At 46.4% G+C, this 17,393-nt stretch overlaps 2 protein-coding genes across 2 annotated transcripts; one reads left to right on the top strand and one right to left on the bottom strand.

Annotated features, from left to right (window-relative positions):
* The first annotated feature begins 708 nt into the window (after positions 1 to 708).
* On the top strand, positions 709 to 3,351 carry LOC114798730 (neugrin). Its single transcript, XM_074933654.1, is given in 4 exon segments — positions 709 to 992; positions 1,625 to 1,735; positions 2,753 to 2,795; positions 2,797 to 3,351. Coding segments are annotated over 4 exon segments (864 nt in total). The 5' UTR covers positions 709 to 816; the 3' UTR covers positions 3,331 to 3,351.
* Positions 3,352 to 4,880: 1,529 nt separating this feature from the next.
* On the bottom strand, positions 4,881 to 16,257 carry LOC114798709 (sortilin). Its single transcript, XM_074933653.1, is given in 22 exon segments — positions 4,881 to 5,579; positions 6,416 to 6,545; positions 6,935 to 7,026; positions 7,113 to 7,213; positions 7,216 to 7,241; positions 7,373 to 7,416; positions 7,418 to 7,490; positions 8,193 to 8,382; positions 8,465 to 8,655; positions 9,084 to 9,252; positions 9,327 to 9,429; positions 9,751 to 9,857; positions 10,630 to 10,785; positions 10,882 to 11,026; positions 11,210 to 11,337; positions 11,453 to 11,505; positions 12,743 to 12,816; positions 12,897 to 13,058; positions 13,178 to 13,280; positions 13,388 to 13,461; positions 14,549 to 14,608; positions 15,776 to 16,257. Coding segments are annotated over 22 exon segments (2,358 nt in total). The 5' UTR covers positions 15,938 to 16,257; the 3' UTR covers positions 4,881 to 5,564.
* Between the last annotated feature and the right edge of the window lie 1,136 nt (positions 16,258 to 17,393).

Genomic DNA, 17,393 nt, shown 5'->3' with positions numbered 1-17,393 from the left:
TCAGTCGATGTCATGCATTTCATTGAAATGATCATCCAGGATGCGTGATAGCTTCTTCCCACAAGCCATCAGGCTCTTGAACACACTACCTGCGCTCATACTTCCCCCCACACACACTAGCACTGTGGACTAACTCTGTTGCACCTCTGCACTTTACACCTCATTGCTGCAGTTATGCACATGCTGATACACGGACTACCTCTTCATTTTGCACTGAAACCAAGAATAAGAAAAATGTCGAGATTTTCAAACTGTACGCCAACCAGTCGGTAAACATGTATATATCACTGGTCACTTTTTAAACACTTCATTTTTAGCTAAAATGTATATTTTGTGTCCTATTTATTTATATATTTTATTCCATGTGCTGTCTATTTTTTATGTTGCACTGTGTAAACTGGAGCCACGTCTTCTCGTCTCTCTGTATATCTGTACAATATATAGAAGAGATGACAATCAAGTTTACTTTGACTTTGACTTTGACGGCGTTTTCTTTTTTTTTGGACACGCGGTGGCGCAAAATGAACGGAGCGACGCGCTTGCGCGACAGAGCGATCATTAATTTAAACAAATAATCAAAACACAACGCGCTTGTCGTTAAAATATCAGTAAACCGTCAACGCGTTTAATAAATACACATGTGTTAAATTCCTGGCCTGTGACATAATTCCGTTTTTTAAAGAAAATTACCGGAAGCCGGAAGTGAAGTCCGACAGCTTGTTGTCATGTGGACACGTGGGTCTCCGCAGGTTCACTCATTTGTAGGACGCCGTGTTTCGCTGTTCCGATTCCGTCAGAATCCATCGGCCGCCACGGATGTCGTTGCCCACCAGAGTGATCCACTGCCTGGCGTCCAAGCTCGGTGGTTTCCCCGGCTGGAGTTACAGGCCGGCCAGCCGTGACGCCAGGCGGTGGAGTCAAAGGCACGGAGACTCAGACCCGGGAGGCCTGGACTTGGAAGGCGTGGAGGACAAGATCGAGGCCATCGTGGGGTCAGTTTAGATATGATGGAGATCAGCTGTGCGGGTCGGAGATACACACACACACACACACACACACATTCATAACAAAAATACAGGCTTGGAATCCTCCTTCTCATTCAATGTGTTTTCTTATTTTCATGACCATTTCTAAAAAGTGAAGTGAAAGTGTCATTTACATTGGTAGATTCCTCACTGAAGGCATCAACACATGTGGAGTTATGTACTTAACAAAAAAAGGTGAATGAAATAAGTGAAAACATGTTTTTATATTCTAGTTTCTTTGCTCTGATTACTGCTTTGCACACTCTTGGCATTCTCTCGATGAGCTTTCAAGAGGTCGTGACCTGAAATGCTTCTCCAACAGTCTTGAAGAGTTCCCAGAGGTGTTTAGCACTTGTTGGTCCAGCTCACCCCCAAACCATCTGGATTGGGTTCAGGTCCGGTGACTGTGGAGGTCAGGTCTCCACTTTTTGTTAAGTACATAACTCCACATGTGTTCATTCATAGTTCTGATGCCTTCAGTGAGAATCTACCAACGTAAATGGTCATGAAAATAAAGAAAACACATATAAGGGTGATAGTAGGCTACCGGGCATCTAATAAATGCTTTAAATGTAAATGTTTTTTGTTTTTTTTTGTAGAATAGAGAAGAGGAGGCTGAAGTCGGAGCGGTTTCACAGGATCCGGCGGGGGCTTGGCCCTCGCGGACCCCCAGAAAGGAAACTTACCTGGGACGCCATTCAACAAATCAGGTGAATACCGGCTGTTCGACATCTCAGAAAAGTTAGCGGTGAAACTCTGTGTTGGACAGACATTCGCAGTTCGTCGCTGGATTTTTCGTTTGCTCATCACACAAAATCGTAGAAATCACCACTTTCACAAAGTCATGCAAGTCTGTGAACTTACGAACACACGTTGGTTTTTCAATTGCTGCAGCCGAAAAAGTTCGAAAATGCTAAACAATTCATCCGCTCGTCCAATTTCTTGACTGCGTGCGACGTTTCAAAGTCCCAAACTGAAAGACAGGGAATTAAATTTACTTGAATAGTAGCGCCTTTCACATCGTATGTAAATCAGTGTACATCATGCACTTTTACACTTGTGAAAGCTGTAGATAATAATGTTGGTTTTGGGCTGGAATGGGGGGGGGGGTATTTTGAAACTGAATATCGTCTAAAGAGCGACTGAATTATTTGCCATTTTCACAATTTATCGGATGCAGCAATTGAAAAACCGACGTGCTTTTTAAAGTGGCGAATGATGCACAAATGAAAAGGAATTAAAAAATAAAAATGCACTGCCATGCTAAAAACTATTTGTTTGGTATTGTCTCTTCTAATGTGACATCTTCTAGGTTTTCACTTAATCATATTAAATAATGTACTTATGTTTACAGTAATTCGAAATCCCGATCCGCCGAGGTGCCACTGAGCAAAGCACCGTCCCCACACACTGCTCCCGGGCGCCTGTCATGGTGCCCATGCTCACTCAGGGTGATGGTTAAATGCAGAGGACAAATTTATCCAAAGGTGCCAGCCTGTTTAAGTGAAAGTGAAGTGATTTTCATTGTGAAACACTGCAGCACAGCACACGGTGACACAACAAATGTGTCCTCTGCATTTAACCATCACCCTTGGTGAGCAGTGGGCAGCCATGACAGGGAAGTGTGTAGGGGATGGTACTTTGCTCAGTGGCACCTTGTGGCAGAATTGAGAATAAAGTTGACTTTGACTTGTATGGAACATTCATATTTTCTTGTGGTCTATTAGGTATCTGAAGCAGGAGTCGCCAGAACACTGGACGCTAGAGCTAGAGACTAGCAGAGGGCTTCTCGGTCAGCCAGGAGGAGGCGTTGCGCGTCCTCCGCAGCAAGTTTGTTCCGCGTCCAGAAAGGCGGCTGAAGCAGGACACTGTGGCGCTGGCCAGAAATAAACAGCTGTCGCTCTGGGGGCAGCGCCGGCAACTGCCTGGCGGGATCCCCGCAACCACGCTTGCCTCCGGAACTGAAGCATCGCTGGTCCCCGCGTCCAGCCAAGGACCCGTACTGGTGAGAGAGGAGGGTTCCACTGGTGGACTTACATCGGTTTCCCCCAGGTCCTCCCAACCCTCAAACGCCCTGGTCAATAGCAGCCAGTCAAGCACTTTACCTGAAGGACAGTTGCAACAGAAGGTCCCTGAAGGTCAGGTGGAACTGAAGAAAGGAGAAGATGAGGTCTGGGATGGAGTGGTGTTTTCAGAGAAAGAATTAGAAGATCTTAGCCAGAACCTGTCTGAAAAGCCCAGTCCAGCAGTGCAGAAAGGGCGGGAGTTCTATGACAAAGATGACAATTTTCTCTACAGAGTATGAAGGTTCAGATCTGCTGTTAATGCAGCCATGCATTTTTTTTTTTTTTGCCTATCCTTGTAAAATATTGTTTCACAACTCCACTGCATCATTAAAGGTTACCCATCATGAGAATGTGACTTAGTGAGATTATTTAACATTAATACGAGTTCCCCCGGCCTGTCTATGGTCCTGCAGTGGCCAGAAATGGTGATAGATGTAAAGAGTGCTTTGGTCATTCTGCCTCGGCGTTCAGAGCGGCGGCTAAGACTGTCTGATCTGGAATTTTGTCCCCTTTTGACATCATAAGGGGAAAGGTTACCTCCCATTTCTCATGCCCCCAGAGAATTTCCCACCCCTCCCCTAAAACATTATCTCCACCCCACCGTCATTGCCTTCCAAACGTGTGAAGCATTGCAGTTGCTCTGTGATTGGATGTCAAAATGAGCACAAATGTTTTTTTTGTTTGTTTGGTCACGTGAGACTCTGAAGAACCAGTGGCTTCATTTTATTTTTTTCTGGAAAACACAGACAGGACTTCCAATGTCAAAAAACATTGGTTGTTGGTGAACGGTGTTGATAATTTCCGTGAATACCCCTCAACTTCTATAGGCCGCTCTCGTCCTTGTCCCGCCTCTCTTCCTCCTCTCTTTAGCATTTTAAAGCTACAGACACTGAAACTGCGCGTCCTGGGAAATCACATTGTAGGCTTGGATCAAAGTGTCTAATTCTGCAGTAATTCTGAATTTCAGTATTATTTTAATAACACACATTTTAAATCACAATGTCATGTGAGAAATGTAATCATAAATTTATTTTTTGAGCCAAATCGATATAGTTTCAAATATACAGAACAAAAAGGGGGGGAAAAAATGGAACATCAGAATTATTTACAGAGCAGACACAATTAACGTTATGTACAGCGATTTCCAAACATCAGGTTGGCCAGTGAAAACCTAAAACCCTGAAACCGAACAGCAGCCAAACAAGGTTCAAGTGCAAATACACAATGAATAGAAATAGAAAACAGCCAATCGAGAATTATTGCAAAGGCATTACAGAAACGCTAGAACACATTAGGAGTTTTATTAAACATTATTGGGTGGGGGTGTCACGTCTGTGTACAATTGTGTACCAGTACCCAGGAAGCCACCAGGGATCGTGTACAGGAGCAGTCTTTTGTTTAAAAGTTTCGGGAATGGACGTCCCACAGAAACCAAATCCAAGGAGGGGCAACCAGATCTCATGTCCTTGATCTATTATTAAAGTTTTTTTTTTTTTTAAATACCAGCTGTGAAGGCACAGACCACACCTCCATGACAGGCACTTGAAGGGACACCTTCACACAGGGTCCTGAAGTCAGGCCCCCTAGAAAACCACTCAAACAGGATGATGCACATTTCGTGGGAAGACTACTCTTTATACCAATAAGTGAAGATTCTACAGAAAATGTCGGGCGGAACGTCACAATTACAAATGTACATCCTGTAAATCTAGAAAACTACTTTAAATGGAGACTTCAGGGTGGACATAAACAGTTAGAACCTGTTGGGTAAGTGATGAATATAAATCTGTTTTTTTTTTTTTTTTTTTGAAAGCATTTCTAAAATTCATATCCCCATTACAACAGTCACAGTAATTCCCTGCTCTCCGTTACCTCATACAGACATTGTTTGGACCGATTCCAGCTCAGTAAACCTCTGCATCTAAGCACTTTATTGCTTATTACACTAAAGACAGAGACATATACGTCTTTTTATATTATATATATTCAAACCGCACAGCCCCCTAAAACCAATTCAAAATAAATATTAAACCTAGAAAAAATGATATTTTTTTTTTTAAACCATGAAAGAGGATCCGATTCTGCTGGCATGATGATTCATATTCATTTCACTTCCACTTAACTTGACAGGAAGTGGACAAATCCAAAGACAAATCCAAAGAGAACATAATTAAGTCCGTTTCCTCTTTAAAAATGAGGGGAAAGGGAAAAAAAAAAAAAAAAGTAGTAGAAACAGGAAAGGACCCCTTTGACAAGTAAGACTTTAAAAGCTAAAATCTGATGCAGTTCTCCACCCTGTTACTAGTGGGGGTGTGGCTCAGCCAGAGGCTCCTCCCACACCAGGACAAAAGGCGGACTGGACGATGGATGCAAGTGAAGGCTGGAGTGGTGGAGTCGGGAAGTAAGCATGTGCTTGAAGTGGAGCGCTGCAATCTCTGGCCTCACCCCTGCCGCATTTCTGGAGCTTTTCGCCCTATTCCAGAAGGTCCTGCACAGAAACAGCTCAGTCAGGAACCACCTTCATTTCTACAGTCAAGCCACAGAGTGATGGAGGTGCAGAATTTACATCCAGAAGCTGATAATTCTCCTGCTTCAGTATGATCCATACCAGTGGTTCCCTTCTTTGCTGATTTGTGAGCATTTAAATTTCCAATAGGATAAATCAAAACTCTGTATTGCCCTGAAGGCTACGTAGACTATAGCTGTAAATCTTGGCCCCGAACTTCCGGTCTATAGTACCAAGCCTTTCCATGTGATTGTTTTATTAAAAGGTTCATCGTTTGATTAGTAATTCTCGGCTACCATCGTCAGATGATTCGTTTTAATTATAAGTTGCAGGGGAACGGTCCCCTGTAAGTACTGATTGTAAGTCGCTCTGGATAAGGGCGTCTGATAAATACTGTAAATGTAATTATTGCGAGAGAGACGGGATAATTAAAATGGAAGCCATTTCATTCCCCTCATTGTCTAGAGCTCGTAGCGTGCACAAAGAAAACCGGGCTTTTAAAAAGCGGAGCATTGCAAGGGCTCACAGGGTCATGTGGCTGTATAGATATACTGTATAGAAATATAGAGAAACACATGCTGACTGTCATTTATTTGCACCACACAGCGTAACAGTTGGGTCGGGTCGAGTTGAATCCTGCCCAGGTCGGGCCTAACTTTTTTTTTTTTGTTTTTAATTCATTAATTTCATAAATCTGTAATTAATAAATTTTGTCATTTTAATGGTTGCATGCAGGAAGGAATTGGGGTTGGTGGGGAACCACTGATCTAGACGACTGGAATGTTCACTGAGTGGGGGTAAAAAAAAAAAAAAAGTACCTCATCAGAGTCGTCGTGGAACTCTATCTTGGCGGAGGCTCCTACGCCGGTGTCCAGGGGCTCGTCCACCCCGTCTATACCGTTAGCCTCGGCGTTGTGCTGAAGGACAGAGTACCGGTGAACCAGGAACCTGTAGAGGGGAGGACAAGACATAGAACAGCATGATATTCTTAGTGCATCAAATATCATATAAATTGCAATGTGAACACACACTCAATATCAGGGCCATATGACTGAATTTTAAATTATTTAAGTCAAGATAAACACATTGGACAGTATGTTTGTTTTACTAAAGTTCTTCACATTATCTTCAAATGGGGCGGGGAAAAAAACGCCAGCCAATCAAATCCATGCAATTTTCCAGACTGTGTTGTCCAGTCAGATTTACATTTTTTACAATTAAAAGATAAATTATGACAGATCTAGATTAAGTTTCACCTCTGATTAATGCCAAAATATCCTAAACGATCAAATATTCACTCCAGTACAAAAAAAAGCGGAGCGTGATGAGGCACTGACCTTCCTCCACAGACGTACTTCTTCACAAACAGAACGGCAACGACGGCGCTGATCAGCAGGATAACGATGACGAGGCTATAACAGGGGCGGAGCTGGAGGGTGGCCGTCCTTCTGTGGGGGGAAGAGAGAACAGCCGTCGTTTACTCCCTGCTCGGTTCTGCGTTCTTCTCACGTGGACCTGCTTTGAGAAGGACCCCACCAGCAGCTCCGGGCCCAGCAGGTCGCTGACGCACTTCGCACTGAGGTCGACCTCCTTGCGCTGCGGCTGCTCCCCGTTACACACTTATCCCCCGGAATCTTCCGGTACCTGCAGAACGGGTGTCACACGGATGCTATTCAGAAGCGGTCACACAGTCTCACACGGAGTGAAAAAGGTTGCCTAGGACAACCAAACTTGCGCGAACATTATTTAAGACCAAGCCCTTCTCGGCACTGTACCCGGTCGTCACCAGCTGCTCTTTCTTGCCGTGCAGGCAGAACTCCCAGCACTCGGCCCTTGAGGTCCGGCTCCTCCAGGCACTTTGAGCTGTTCTCCTCCCGGTAGTACCCAAAGTCACTGCAGAAAGGCGGGAGAGAGATTTTTTTTTTTTTAGTTCCCCTCCTCCAGAGCCATAAATCACAACATTCTGCAGATGTCCTTCTCAATAAAGTGCCCTACAAAGTGCCCTAGAGTTGTCCTTCTGTGGTACTCTCAACTCCTTTATATATGTACCACGTCCGGGAACATCTGGGCCTCAAGGTACCGCCACTAAAAACCTATTCCAGCAGTTTATACTCCTAAATACGGACTTTATTAATTACTTACTGTCGTCCACGCTCAATACCGCAGTAAACCCACACAGCAGCTGTGAATATTCATTTCTACCACCAGAGGTAGCAGCAAGGCAAAAGACATCAATACATTTGTTCTTAAGTCATGTATATGTTATGTGGTAAATAATGTGTCAATAGATGTATAGGTTATACTGGATTTAAACTGAATTTATGGAATAATGCAAGAACCAGCCAGCAAACCGATGTATTTAAAAAAAAAATAAAATAAAATTCTCGAAATAATGGCAAATTATTCTGAACTCAGACTTAAGTGAGTAATAAGAACAGGTGTAATAACTACCGCCAACAATAACGATAACGCTGCAACAATCAATACTTTGCAGGACAGTTCTCCACAATACGATCATGATGTATGTATAACTGGAAGAATTTGAAGTTGATGTGAAAAATCGCAAAAAATTAAGCTCTCGGAGAGCTATACTACCAGAGGTAGTCATCAAGCGTGCAGGGGCAAGGCGAGGGCTGCTTGTTGATGGCGTAGTCCCGGCCGTTCCAGCACACAGAATCTTTGCGGAGCCGCAGGAACTTCTCCTTGTACCCCAGCATGCACCCGTCAGTGGGGTCGCTGATGTCGTCAGAGTGCGCCAGCCACTCCACGTAGTCGCCCTCCTGACCTGGCAGGCCAGATTACACATTAAGGTCATACGAGGTCGGCGCAGAGCACGGGGCGCATCGCGGTCTCCGAGGCGAACTCACAGTCCCGGGTGAGCAGCTCGCGGAAGTCGATGGTGACCGACACCCAGTACTGCGAGAAGTAGGTCTCGCGGTAGCCCCAGAGGCTGACGTTCATGGAGCGAGCCCCCGGCTCGGACGCCAGCCCGGTGAAGAAGATCGGCTCGTCGGTGAAGTTGTACAGACGCCAGCACTGTCCTTCATCAGTAGAGAACCTGTTCAAGGGAAAGAACCAGAAAATTTACATTTACAGCATTTACCAGACGCCCTTATCCAGAGCCACTTACAATCAGTAGTTACAGGGACAGTCCCCCCCTGGAGACACTCAGGGTGTCTTGCTCAGGGACACGATGGTAGTAAGTGGGATTTGAACCTGGGTCTTTTGGTTCATAGGCGAGTGTGTTACCCGCTAGGCTACTGCCACACTAACAAAATATTGTACCACACCACAAAATATCGTATAATCAATATCATATTGTGACATGTCATAATCATTCATAAAGCCCTATTCTAATCCACTACATTTTACCCCGCCGAGGTTCCACAACTAGGTTTGGAACCATGCTCTGTGAATAGCTAAAACCTAAAACCTAACACAGAACACAGCCCAGATCGTATATATGCCCAAATGATGCCCACTCACTTGATGGTGGAGACGGGCAGGGCGTTGTGCTCCACCGCCACCAGCAGGCCGCCGGAGTCCAGGATGGCGTAGTGGTGGGGGCCTTCGAGCGCCAGCTGCCAGGAGTAGCCGCCGTCATCGGACACGTACACGTCCGGCGTCGACATCGACATGGCGTCCCCCACGCTGCCTGCGGAGACACACAGGCGGTTCGGCGGACTGGGGACAACAGTTCAGACATCCGGCGGGAACAGAGCGGCCTACCGTGCACCAGGATCAGCCCCACCGCATTGGGCTCGGTGAGGGGCAGCATGGGAACGTTCAGCTTCAGCGAGGTGCTGTAGGACGCGTGGATGTAGAGACTGCACTGTAGAGGAAGAGAGCAAGTCGGAAATGATTTGTTGCTCAAAAATATTTATATTTCTTCTATAAGAAAAACATAATAGCTTCTAAAAAAATATATTCCTAGCTGGATGACGTACAATTGAATTTATTTAAACCACAAACAAAGGAGACTAAAGGGTGACATGATCCAGGTACACCTTAATATTTCAACAGACATTCAAACTCAAGTCCCTTGCAACTAAATGATCAGTACGAACGGATAGCAATTAAATCGAGATTACTTACCGTGATTAATTGTTAAATCGGAATTGTGGGTCTATTACAGCGAATCCCTGCTCCTCACCTTCTCTTTGTCCGCCGCTGTCGAGTCACACCTGCTGTTCTCCGGTTTCTGCAGTGGTTCCCATTCCCCTCCCTGGTCGAAGGACACCACACTCTGCACAGATCCGTCTGGCGAACAAGGGGACACTGACGTCACTGTCTGTCCATTATAATAATGGTCCGAATTAGGGCTGTGTATTGGCAGGGATCTAACAATACGATATTTATCACGGTACATTGAGATATTCTACGGCACACTGACAATGTAAAAACCGAGCTGAAACACAAGGTGCTGTGATCGGTCAAGTCACGTTACTCGAGTCCACTGTGCCTGAAATGCCAGGCAGTAATTCAAAGTGCCCAGCTGCACGGCGCCATCTACAGGAGTGGATGTTGTGGTCGCACGCCGATTCATCTCTGCTGACCTCACTAAAGAAAACGCTTGATAGCACCAACCAGTGGACTAAATTTGCACACATTTACATTTACAGCATTTATCAGACGCCCTTATCCAGAGCGACGATGGAAGTAAGTGGGGTTTGAACCTGGGTCTTCTGGTTCATAGGCAAGTGTGTTACCCACTAGGCTACTACCACCTACTACTACAAACATATCAATATTATTGATACAATATCACAGAGTAAAATATTGTGATATATCGCTGTATTGATATTTTCTAACACCCCTAGCCTTAAGGCTTACAAACCGTGACTATAAAATAAAGAAGGCTTTTTAAATTTAGTCTCTGTGCACCAGTCTTGTGCAACTTCCTGTCGGAAATGTGCGAGATTACATCCAAACTCTTAGTCTCCATAACCGCCACAGTGTCGGGGCGTCCAAACTTTTGACTGCTGTTTTACATGTGTCAAACGGACACGGCAGGCTGCAGACAGAAACGCACCCTCAGCCATGACGCTGGTGATGAAGACTCCTCGAAGGGACGTGACGTTGGTGAAGTCAGTTTCTCCCCCAGGGGTGGTGTAGAGGTGGCGCTCCAGCGATTTGGAGTAAACCGTGCCGCGGTCATCCGAGACGAAGATTGTGCCGTAACCCGTGTCTGAAAAGCGGAAGGAGGCCAGAGCAACTCAAGAAACCTACACGGCACTGCACACACGTCGGGGCCTGCTGAGAACAGTGGAGAGAAACCACTGACCTCCTGGTTCATCCACATGCATGAAGACCATGTCATCATTGGCGGCCAGAATGGAGTAGAACTGGTCATGGCCCACGTGGGGCAGCTGGGCAATGTTCCACACCTCACCCTGGTCCACAGAAACATGGATGCTTCGCATGTTGCCCTGAGGGATACAGGAACCCAATAAGAACCACCAAAAATGTGAATAACACACGCGTATCCGCAAACCAAAATGCTCATGCTGATGGCCAGCTGGTTAACAAGGTGGTATAACATGAACTAATATTACTAATATTAACAATGTTCATGCACACGCACAAACACTGAAATATGACAGGACACCAACCGTTCCAGTCATGACCGAGGCAAATAGGAAGCGTCCACCGATTCCGAATGAGTAGATCTTCTCCCTGATGCTTTGGAAGGTTTTCCCGTAGTCCGAGGTCTTCTTGAGAAGCAGCGTGCCCCGGTCGCCTGAAAGCCAAAACGAGATGCATTCTGGGAAGTCTGAGCACCACCATGCTCTTGAAGTTATTATGGAAAGACCATGAAATGCAACAGCGCTGCACATGGCGCTGCACCACTCAACTGCAAGACCCGTTGACTGTGGTGGTGGTGAAGAAGATGGTGTTCTCTGTGCCCCTGGACAGGAGGATAAAAAGAAGAGAAAAAAAAAAAAAAAAAAAAAAAGATAAAACGGCAGCATAACAACGATTCTACATTAAACAATACATTACAAACTCCATGTGATATTTTCTGTTTCTTATACGCAAGTGAATTCCATGCGGCGGATTACTGACAGATTGAAAGCTTGTTACTTTCCCTTCCTCAGTAGGATTTTCCTGATTCAGTAATATCAGAGAAATGTTTAATAGAAGGAGAACTCCCACTCTCAGAACGCCTCTGCTGGACTAATTGAATACACAAAAATGGAACACGCATGTTAGAAATTTGCCAAATTATTAAGTTACCAGTATTGGGTCTGAAGGTTAAAGGTTAAACTCTGGATTTAAGGATTACTGATAATTTTCAATGATATTTAAGGCCTTAATTTTGAAAAAAATTATAGACTTAAGGATTCACGGATACGCTATATTAACTCAAGTTCACTGTTCGTCCTTGTCTAAGTTAATTTTGAAGGTGCAACATAAACGCTAAATAACAACTAATACGTAATTATAATAACTTATGTGAGGTCACTGCAATCTATCAGTGAAGATTTTATTAATTTACTACATAAAAACCACGAAGATCTATAAAAGAAAGTCACTGCTTATCGTAAAGTGAGTTTGAATAGATTAAATATCAAGTCCTACTCCGTCAGCACACAATGCATTATGGGGTTAAACTTTTCTTTTTTTTCCTCTCCCTCTCACCCAAGAGGAACTTGCACACCACACTGACAACTGTGAATCACATGACGCGTTGCTCAAGCGCCTGTGGTCACAGCCGTGCTCTCAGACCAAACGCCGCCTGTCAGGCACCTGGGAACGTGACTCCCGCAACCGCCTCAGACCTCAGGTGGCGCCGGCCCGAGGGTAACGCGTTAACCACGGCGGCATCATGACGCCGTAAATTCTGAGTGTGGTGCTTGCAAAGCAGCTTTATCGCCGATACCCTGACGGCAGTGGGGCGGTGGTGGCCTAGTGCTTAAGGAAGCGACCCTGTAATCAGAAGGTTTATATAAGGTGCCACTGAGCAAAGCGCCGTCCCCACACACTGCTCCCCAGGCGCCTGTCATGGCTGCCCACTGCTCACCAAGGGTGATGGTTAAATGCAGAGGACACATTTCACTGTGTGCAACATGTGCTGTGCTGCTGTGTATCACAAGTGACAATCACTTCACTACATTGGTCATTACAGCAAGAGCAGCCCTCACCATTTTGTAAGGCACACGGACGAGTGGACAAATCTCCAGCTTGTCCCGAAGTCCAGAGACAACCAGAGCATGTGCTGAAAAGCAAGCAAGACAAAGAAATGACGGTCCCAGTTGTAGTCCACACATCGGTACTCACCTGGACGGGTCCGCTCACCTTGACGCTCAGCACCATGAGCGTGTTCGAGTCTTGCGGGTTGTAGAGGATCTGCATCTGTGGCATGAAGGGCAGGGCGACGTGGCTGAAGCTCCTGCCAAAGTCGCCGGACAGGAAGATTCTGGCTGCAGACGTTCCCGACACGTCGCCGGTGAGGATCACCTGCCGCAAACACACGCGTTTCTACCTGAACCTTCACACGATAACGCCAGGTGGGTCGAACACACGTCCACTCTTACTGCTCAGGAATTGTGTTGGATGTAAAGTAGTTATGACCGCACCTTTCCAGAATTTTCTGGGCCAATAGCGATGCCAAACTCCGTCTCAATGAAGGTGTTGTTAATGAGGTCGGTGACGTCCTGGAAGGACTTCCCATAGTTCTCGCTGGAACGGACGCAGGAGACAAAAATGGGGACACGGGATCGGAACTTCCGCAGACAACATTCCGACCCAAATGACGCGAATCAGGAGAACGTGAGCGTGGAACTCACCTCCGGTACAGCCGAGACTGGCCAAACTTCACCAGGAAAACAGGCATTTGGAACGTGGTGAGCGCCAGTATGACCTGTTGGACCGAGACAGCATCAGCAACCAACATTTTAATTATCACTAATACATGCATCATATCTATTTCTTAGTCAATTAGCAATATTGGTGAATTACCAATATTTAGAAACAGCTTGCATCCTCATTTTAATACATCTGGAGAGCAGGAATGTGTGCAATATGTACAGTAGACTTTTTACTTTTTAAAACACCTAAACGTGGCTTAACAAAGTTCAGCTCCGGCTCTGAAGAATGTCAAACATACCGACGTCTAAAAGAAGACTATCAAGTTGGACCGGTCGTTGCCTGCTGACGTCATGCCCGAATGGCGGGAGGGAAATGAGAGCTTTGTTTATATTCAAACAACAACGCCACTGTGGCGCGTGCATGAAATGCTGAGCTCGTATCACCGGGCTTTTTTTCGGTTCCCATGAGAAGCCAACAACTTACCGAAATGTCTCTTAATTCCTCTGGTTTAATCTCGTTCTGTAGTACTTCTGTTTCCCATCATTCGCGCACATTATTTATACTTCAGAACGCTCGTGGTGGGTTATAGATTTACGGTGGCGGGTTATCAGGCGGCTGGGTGAAAAAGCGACGTTCGGACACTTTCGTTACACTTTAGAATGTGTGGAAAAGCACGGGGAGACAAGCGGCGATTGGAACAGATGTAGGGTATTCTTATTACTATAACGGTAATATAATAATAAGATGACCTTGTTTTAATTATGAAATGGGTTTGACTTTTTTCCTGTTCTACTCTGCATTTGTACTATATTGACTGGGTTAAATAGAATTGTACTGCAAATTTGTAGACAAATTCAATTATGTTAACTAAAACTAGACTAAAATAGTCATGGATAATTCTGACTAAAACAAGAGATTTAGTCGACTGATGACTAATAAAAACTAATCTGAAGCGTTTACTTCATCATCTACTACGAAGAGTACTCTGCACCATGTAGGCTCTGGTTGGGGTCACATGGCAGGAAAAAAATGAGGTTACGTTCGGCCCGAGCACTGACCCAGGGCCTGCTTAAGGCGCCGCATCGGGCGAGTACTGGGAACGGTGGAAAGTGACGCGTGCAGCCAGTCGGTAAACTCACCCCAGTTCCATCCCCAACCCAGGCCAGCGACACGGACCCGCCCAGGTCGTTGAAGGAGTACTAGAGGGGGAGCAAAAGAGACCAGTTGAGGCGGCCTTTCCGTGTAAATGTGCCGGGGTTCCGTTCGTCTGGATCCCAGGTCGATTCCCAAACCTCTTCAATCCGTCATCCGGTTGAAAGATGACGTTTTACAGCTCACACGTATACATTTTATGCAAAGATCAAACAATAAAGACAGCGGTGAACCAACTACACAAAGCAAAGGTGCAAAAAAAATTGTTTCTTGTTAAATTTTAAAATCAGGATGCTAATGTCCCTCTAATGTCTTTAATTACTCCAACACTGGTGTCTGTGCAAATTACCAAATGCAATTTCCATGCGGTAAAAGCGGGGTCATGGACGCGTACGCACTACACAGTTCTGCATGTCAGCTGCGGATCTGCCAGTTAAGTGCGGAAGCACCTCTGGACGTAGAGCGCGGCGGCGGGTCCGAGACGATGCGGTGACGTTGTCTACGTCGGATTTCTGATCAGTGGATTGCGATTCGGGGCGGGATTAACAAAGCGGGACTGGAACGAGTGCCGCGTCCCCCTGTCCAGGTTGTGCAAGTGCGTCAGGGCCCAGTCTCAGACCACGGGGTCACTAAAGAGGAACTGGTGACAAAGCGGACACCAACGCTCCCCTGGGTACACGGGACACTCCCAGCACGGCGTCACCCGGCCCCTCCCCGAACCATCCCCTGGCCTGGCGGCGCTTGTCTGGCGGGTCACCTCGGCCGTCCCGTAACTAATCATGTCGGCAGACCATCGGTCAAATATCGAGAACACGTGACAACTAAAAACTTGACCTTTGACCTTTCTATTCCTAGCCCCCAAGCACCAGGTCAAATCCACTGATCTGCTCAAGCAGCAAGGCGCTCGACATGGTAACAGCAGGGCCCTGGTCATGACAACCTCAGAACTTTAGTCCAGGACTTCACTCATGAAAAATCAACGCCAAGACGCCATTTCGAGTTCGTTCTCACAAAAACACCGTCCAGTCTGAGACGTTTGGTCTTAGGACATTAAGTGTCAACCAAGCACCGAGCAACTAGAAGGTGCCCGCAATCCGAACCACGTCATTTCCCGCGTTAAATGGCCGTCTGCTCCGTGCTGCCCGCGTCCGACGTCGCGGTTAGACGGGCTCGTCGTCGGCCGTCCCGCGGTGCGGGAAGAGGAAGCGACTCACGCTGTGCGTGTTCTCCGACAACTTGGCCTCGTAGCCCTGCAGGGCGTTACAGGTGCTCCGCTCCGCGCTCCTGCTGCCCAGGCGGCGTGCGGCGGCTCCGGCTCCGGCGCAGAGCGCCAGCGGCACGCACAGCGCCACCAGCCAGCGGCGCAGCCAGTCCATGGTCGACGGGGGATATATTGATCTTCGCTCGGAACGAAAAGAACGACGCTCGGTCAGCCGCGGGTCGCTGCCGATGGCCTCGACAGAAACGAGCCGCTCATATTGTGTCGCGACCAGGAGCGTCCAGACGTCGGAGGCGACGCCGCGGACGCAGAAACCGAAGCCGAGAGCTGCACCTTGCTGGCGGGCCGCGGCGATTGGCGGCCGGCCCACGTGACCCGGGCGTCCGCCGCTCTGATTGGTCCCCGCCTCCAGCACCTGTTCCCCGGCCTGGGTGTCAGGCTTGGTTGAGCCGTGTGTCTTACATGGCGCAGAGCCGGACTAGCAGGCTGCGAAAGTGTAAACAATTCAGTTGCGGAATTTGCGTCCGGGATGCAGTGATTAAATTGTAATCTATTTATTGCAATTGAAATGTTATCGAACACACACACACGACACAATCTTTCAGAAACATTGCCACAATACATCGACATGTAGATTGTCCGGCATTTCAATTTTAGGAAGGAAATGAAACTGTTTTCTTTGTTCTTAGTAATTGGTTTTGACCAAGATCACGTAGTGATTTGTATCACGTGACTCGTTTTTTTTTTTAAGTCTTCGTGTCCAAGTCGTTTCAATTGCAGGGACGTGTTTTCGATCCGATACCAAGTAAAATTTAGGTTGGTTTCGGCGACACCGATACTTTAACCAAAAACTAAATGTGATTGGAATGTCAAACTGAAAAGCGTTCGTCCTGCGGCGGTGGGTGTTTGTGTTGGGTGCTGAGCTGCCGGGGGGGGGGCGGGGTTTGGTGATGGAGCCCGCCCTTTTCCGTGACGTCACTATATCACGTTGACGTGTGAGGAGTGGTCTATTTTACGACACGCCTACTTTCAGTTGGAACGCGGTATAGAAATAGAAGAGCGAAAATATCGATACCATTGTGCCAGTGTCGATAGAATCGATATTTATGATCGATCCGCACATCCATAGTTCTAATAGTTGGCCAAATGGCGGTCTTAATTGTAAACATTTAGCTGTTAAAAGCTGATCAATAATTCAGCGCTGAAACGCACTGTAACTGTGGTGTTCATTTACTTTACTTTACTTTATTTGCCGACGCTTTTATCCAAAGCGACTTACAGGAGGAAGACACCAGCAATTCTTGTTCGATCTCTATAGATCCCTGATAAGGCCTAACTTGTCAGCAAAGAGCATGCTCTGAGAATTTACTAAATATTATTGGATTTAACTGGCGTGTTAAATCCTGAGCATGGCGGGCCTTGCGAGCTGTAACAATAATAACAATAATATTAATAATCATATTAAAATAATAATGACGGACTTTCCCGAATGGGAAAGAAGCTGAATCCGGTTTGTTAATGGCCCCAGACTCTGCCCCCCCCCCGGGGCGGATGGTTTGATTTGGCTGTGTCTGCGAGTTCCCCCGTGACTGAGCACCATGTGACATAAAAAT

This window comes from Denticeps clupeoides, chromosome 10 (assembly GCF_900700375.1).
Source record: "Denticeps clupeoides chromosome 10, fDenClu1.1, whole genome shotgun sequence".
In the NCBI taxonomy this organism is placed as follows: Eukaryota; Metazoa; Chordata; class Actinopteri; order Clupeiformes; family Denticipitidae; genus Denticeps; species Denticeps clupeoides.
Note: the sequence above shows the minus strand (reverse complement) of the source record. Positions and strands in the feature narration are given on the sequence as shown.